The following is a 5,928-nucleotide window of genomic DNA, read 5'->3' as shown; positions in this document are numbered from 1 at the left end:
GTTGTCTTGACAATGGCTCATGTCCCAGGCACCTTAGGCACCCACAGGGGCAATTAGTGAATGTGGAAGAGGGTTTCTATGGTGGCGGTCCCAAGGGAGTACATCAGGGCTTAGGGAAGGAGGAGGGCCAGCAGGACCTTTCTCCTTTGTCCCGAGCACACTAGGCCTTTGTTCTTCTCTGGCTCCCTTTGACAGATGGGAGCAGGAATATGGTTAGGGAGGCCAACATGGTTTAGAGTCCCCCACCGAAGGGAGCCCTGAGCCATCTAGGGGAGGCAAAGGGAGGCTAGGGTGCCCCTCTGGGGCCCAGCTGTCACTGGGGAGCCTTCCTCTGGCAGGTAGAAAAGTCTGGCCTGTACCCTAGAGGCTGGGGCAAGCTGGCTTACTATGAGCTCTCTTTCCCTGTAAACACCTTACCCGGCAGCCAATGGGCAGCCTTAGTGTGTCCCATGTGGGACTAGGACAGAAAGGGTGGATGCAGGCAGGAGAGAGCAATAAGTCCAGGGTGGAGGGTAGAAGAGTATTTGATCCAGCTTTATCCAGTATCTTCTCAGTCAGGCTTTATTTGAGGATTCCCTTGCAAGAAGCCCATGGGGTACCATATCTCAGCCAGAAGTTTTATTCCCACAATCCTTCAGCACTGGTTTTGATGGTGGCAATGGTTGGCACCAAACAGCTCCCCACAAGCTCCACTCAGTATCCTTCCTTTATATTTGTGCCTGACACAGTCCTTAAAGTGGGGAGATACTCCACTTCCCGAGGTGGTCCTTGCTGGAAACAGCGGTCATACAGCCCAGCAGTAAAGTACAGTACACATTTCTAAGGCTGGCATCACTGTTCAGATGACTGAGATTTGGTGGCACTAAGTGCATGGTGCACTTAGAATCGGGTGTCCAGGAAAGAGGCAGAGCCTCGGTGGGACCTGGAGGGACCCTCAATAGGGGGTCCCCTGGCCCTTATCAGGAGCCCATGGAAAGTCTTGCCGCGGGTCTGTGGCTTCCGCCGTGGTGGGCTTGGCTCCTCTGGGGGCTGCACCACAATTCGAGGTATCTCAGGTTTGGTGTCTCCTCGCACCCCGGCCAGCTGCTGGGACTCAAAGATGGCTTGGGCCCCAGGAAGGCGGGCCTGTGGCAGAGGGGCTGGCCCAGGTGATGACTTTGGCAGCTGGGCCAGCTGGATCCTGATTTCCCGTTGCAGGTCTCGCTCAGACAGGGCTACGTTGTGCACCTGTGGGGAACAGTTGATGCTAACTTTGCCTGGACTGGTGTGTCAGGGAGCAGGAAGCTTTGAGGTCCCCATGGGGCAGGCAGTACACAACCCCAGGAAGTGGCTCAGGGCTGAGACACAGCTTTGCTGAGACCTAAAGGAAGACAGTTGAGGCCTGGGGCTCTCACTGTTTCTGCAGCTCAGAGCACAGGAACTGTGTGTTACGCTCACCCAGGCTTAGTCTTCCCAGCTATGCATGGGGCAAGGCCACTGAGGATTGCTAACAGAGATACCCACCTGGGACATGAAGACCTCTTCCTGCAGCTGGGTAGGGGGGATGGATCGTAGGGCTCCCAGTGTTTCCAGGAGCCCTGGGCACGCTCTGCGCTGTTCTACAGTGCCCAGTGCCAGGCGCATCAGTGTCAGCCCCACGCGGAACAGTACCTTAGCACCTGCAGGGAAGGGAGTAGCTCGCTCACAGGAAACCAGCCTGTGCCCCAACCCCACTCCTCCTCAGTTCTTCAGCTGAATCAGCCCTCAGCCACGCTCCTTCTACCTCACTGCAGCTCTCACTTTACCCAACTCAGGCATGGAAAAATGGCCAACAACTGCAATGTGTTTACTTTCTGAGCTGTGTGTAAACAGACCTCCATCTGCCTGCCTAGCTGAGAATGACCTGGACCTGCTGATCCTCTTGTCTCTTCCTCTAGCAGTGGCTTGGTGTTTTGTTTTGTTTTGAGACAGTCTTACTTTGTAGCTCTGGCTGGCTGGAACTATGTACCCAAGGTTAGCTTCCAACTCACAGTGGATAGTCTCTGCTTCCCAAATGCTCAGATTAAAGGTTTGTGCTACCATGCCCAATGTGTTTTGTTTTGTGTGTAGCTCAGGCTGCCTTGGAATTCCTTATGTAGCACACATTGGCCTTGAACTTGCAGCAATTCTCCTGCCTCTACCTCCTGAATACTGGAATTATAGGTGTGTGCCGCCATACCTAGCTATTTATTTAGTATGTACTAAGTGCCTGCTACAGCACATGTGTGAAGGTCACAGAACCTCTTGTAGGAGTCAATTCTTTTCTTCTACCATGTGAGACCTGGAGATCAAACTCAAGTCATCAGGCTTGGCGGCAAGCACCCTTCCCCACTGAGCCAGCTCACCAGCTCACACACCTGGCTGTTAGTTTTCTTGAGATAGTGGTTCACTCTGCAGGCCATGACAGCTTAGAACTATGTGACCCAGCTTGGCCTTGAACTCACAGCAATCCTGCTGACTCAGTCTCTGGAATTTTAAGTATAAATTTTGATGCTCAGAAGAAACACAACAATTTGAGGGCACGGGACACTGAAGGAGCCAAACCTGTCTCAGGATGCCAGACACTTGTAAGAAGGGCAGCCAGCCAGGAGCCAGGGGCTGCTGACAGTCTTATTCCACCTCTTCTCTGACCTCAGCATCCCGTCTCTCTGAGGAGTACTTAGGTTGGTGCCTATTAAGTACTTTTTGTCTTGAACCTGCCACCTTCTGATTCTAGAAAGGTTCTGTGCAGAACTTCTCTTCCTATAGCAAAACCATAGCACTCATGTACACACTCAGACACACAGACACATACACACACTAACCCTTGCCAGTCCTAGGACCTCACAATCCCTTTCTGGTATCATCTTAAATGATAAGAGCATGCCAGGGAGACCTAGTGACAACTGTGACTTATAAAGGAACAACTACTACCGACTACACCTTGCTTTTGGTGACCCTGGGGGGTATAAACCGACAATGTCATCATTGCTATTAAAGGGAGCCTGTGGAGTGCTTGTCCCCAGGTACAAGGGACAGGATCAGATGGACCACCATGATCAGCCCACTTCATAAGGTCTGAGGCTAGAGGGGAGGTGACACATGCTTTGTATACTTGTGACATGATTTTCTTGTTTGTTTGTTTTTTAAGTTTTGGAGACAGAGTCTCATGTAGCCCAAGTTGAGCTCAAATTCACTGTGTGGCCAAGAAGGATCGTGAACTTCTGATTCTCTTGCTACTATCTCCCAAGTGCTGTGATTACAGGCATGTGCCCCCATGACCAATTTTATGTAATACTGGAGATTGGACCCAGGGCTTATTGCGTACTTATTGCAAGCACTCTACCAACTGAGTTAGTCATCAGCCCGAACTTGAACCTAATTGTAGGAACAATCTCTAGACACATGGGCAGCATAAAGCAGAGCCCTAAAGATCCAGAGTCCAACGTGGCTCCACTCTGATGCCCCTTCCACTCTGAGCCCTCCAGCACCCCTTTTTCTACCTTTACCTTTCTATGTCCTTCCCAAGAGCCACCTGAGTTGGCTATGGCCTAGTCTTCCTACTTGTGGTGGTCTTCCTGGGCTCTAACCTCCACCTGCTTGCCTTCTAGTTTACCTCCTTCATAGAGAAGCCAGAACTGTCTTTAAAAACAGCAACCACCTCCTGCTGCTCTCCTGACATTCTGTCACATCCCTTGATATATTTTCTTCATGGCACTTATGACATTCTATAAATATCTTCTTAATTTAGGTACTGTCACCTCCTAGCCCCACCCCCACCCAAGAAAGTTTCATAAGCTAGGTGTCAGAGGCAGCTTCAGGCTCCTTAGGAAGAGCCATGGGTACAAGGCCCTGAGAAGGAGAACCTATGGCTGTGGACCATGCCTAAACCTTGCATGCCCTGAGCCCTTCACATTCCACAACATGTGCTTTGACCAACCTAGTTCCTACACACAGAACCCAACTCCATCAGAGACTTTCCCATCCTTGCTGTCGGCCTCCCACAGTGGTGTTTGTGACAAAGTAGAGCCCTCATTCATCACTCTGGGATTGTGTCCATGAGATGGTCTGTTTTCTCCACAGACACACTCAAGTCCATGTGACAGAAGGCTCCAAAAGAGTTGAGAGTGGGAACAACAAGCACTGTAAATTCAGAATGTGAGATAGTCCCCAACCCCACTCACCTTCACTAAGGAAGGCATCCCAGATACGCAGCACCGTGGGGAAGGGCAGTGATCGAGTGAAGAGACACAGGAACCACTCAGGTAGGTAGAGCAGGGGGCCGACGCCTACCTGCTGCAAGTGCTTGTACACACGTGGGAGCAGCCGCCGCAGAAGGGCCATGAACACTTCAGCATCCAGCTGTACAGCTTCCTACAGCCAGACTCCTTATCAGTCTGGCTAGCCAGTGCTGCAAACCTCCACTCCCAAACCCCAAGCTTCAGATCCCTCACTCTGAGTCCCTCACTTTCCATCTTCCACCTCCCTACCCTGCCTCTCACCATGTGGGGACCATAGTAGCCAGGAAGGTAGACCTCGCAGATCTGCACCAAGCACCAGAAGGCTTCCTGAGGGTAGGGGACAGGCCTGTGAGTACTCATTAAGAAACTGTCCACAGAGGGGGAGGAGGGATGGGGAACAGGCACAGGGGCCTGGATTTATGCCAGTTGTACTCTGCTCAGAGCCTGTCCTGTCCTGGGGGTGAGGAGTTGGAAATCACAGGGCCTAGGGTTCTGTATTTGAGGGCCATAAGGCTGGAGCAAAAGTTTGGAGACTCTCAGAGTTTATATCCCAGAATCCTAAGGTCATTTGGGTTCCTCCCACACCCACCCAGGGTCAAGGCCCTAGTGCTGCAGATTCTCAGTGCCACAAATTACAAGATAGGGAGAGCAATGTGAGGGGATGCTCCTGGCAAGCCTGGGGATGACACAGAATTCAGGGTCAATATTCAGAGTGTCAAAGAGAAAATTTTCCAGACTCCTAGATCACTGGAGTAAAGTCAGGATCAAAGATCACAAGTTCAGAAGTCGAGGATAATAGACGTAAAGGTTACTGAGATTGGTGGACATGCGGCTTTGGTCATAAGAAGAGACTGAAGTAAAGGAACACAGATTCCTGAGGTCTAGTACCTGGGGTTGGGGTTGGAGGGGTTTCAGATCACTAGGGATTGAGGGTCTCAAAGCAGGGTCAAGGTCACTCACCTCTGGGGGCAGATGCATGAGCAGTACAGCAGCCACAGGTCCCTGAGCCTGGCAATATCCCTGCTCTGGCCGGTACAGGGTGTAGGCCTTGAGAACCTGCAGCAGCCCCTGCTGCCTGTGCCAGAAGATCTTATTAAGGCTAGCCTCCCAGGCATCCCCTTCCTGCCTTCTGTGGCCTCTGTCCAGCCCATAGTCTCCCTCATCCAAGGATATAAAAGTAGAACTAAAGAATCTAGCATGGGGACTTGGTGTCACTGGGTATCCCTGGCCTCGTACCCGTGTCCCTGGGGTGATACAAACATCTCGTGCAGAGGAAACTGACGGTGCAAGTCCCTGCCAATGGTCTCCATCCACTGCGGGTCTCCTGGGGCCACTGCCAGCTCCTGGATGTAGGAAGGTAGATGTGAAGGTTCAGATGCCAGGGAGCTCTGAGAAGGGGTAGTAGTAAAGATTCTGCCAACTTTCTCACCTGATAGGTGCCAGGGTTGTTCTTCTGACAAATCTGGGCCCCACACAATAGGGGCCAACACCGGGCACGCAGGGCTGAGGGGATGCCCTTTCGGCATTGTATCTTTACCTGTGGGTGAGGTCAATGTGTGTTAGGTTAACTTCTCTTGCTCTCTTGCAGGTCCCAAGCACACAAGCACAGCTTTTCTTTCTCTCTTTCCTTCCTTCCTTCCTTCTTTTTCTTTTTTTTCTTTTCTTTTTTTTTCTTTTTTTTTTTTTTTTT

General features: G+C 51.4%; 1 protein-coding gene across 4 annotated transcripts in view; it reads right to left on the bottom strand.

The window, feature by feature from the left end:
* Nucleotides 1-534: 534 nt before the first annotated feature.
* The window catches only part of Tbc1d10c (TBC1 domain family member 10C), a 6,807-nt gene continuing 1,413 nt past the window's right edge, over nt 535-5,928 (bottom strand). For 2 of the 4 annotated variants that reach the window (XM_028771047.1, XM_028771048.1), the window contains 7 exons: nt 5,668-5,775; nt 5,475-5,581; nt 5,199-5,313; nt 4,500-4,565; nt 4,182-4,371; nt 1,504-1,658; nt 535-1,227 (listed from right to left, as the gene is read on the bottom strand). In XM_028771047.1, the coding sequence (XP_028626880.1) occupies nt 880-1,227; nt 1,504-1,658; nt 4,182-4,371; nt 4,500-4,565; nt 5,199-5,313; nt 5,475-5,581; nt 5,668-5,775 (1,089 nt within the window). In that variant the 3' untranslated portion in view covers nt 535-879. Of the gene's footprint in view, nt 1,228-1,503; nt 1,659-4,181; nt 4,372-4,499; nt 4,566-5,198; nt 5,582-5,667; nt 5,776-5,928 lie in introns of all 4 variants that reach the window. The other 2 variants (XM_028771050.1, XM_028771049.1) reach the window with 2 other exon arrangements.

The sequence above is a fragment of the Grammomys surdaster genome, unplaced genomic scaffold (assembly GCF_004785775.1).
Source record: "Grammomys surdaster isolate TR1022 unplaced genomic scaffold, NIH_TR_1.0 205, whole genome shotgun sequence".
NCBI classification, from domain to species: domain Eukaryota; kingdom Metazoa; phylum Chordata; class Mammalia; order Rodentia; family Muridae; genus Grammomys; species Grammomys surdaster.
This window is presented reverse-complemented; position numbering and strand designations above follow the sequence as displayed.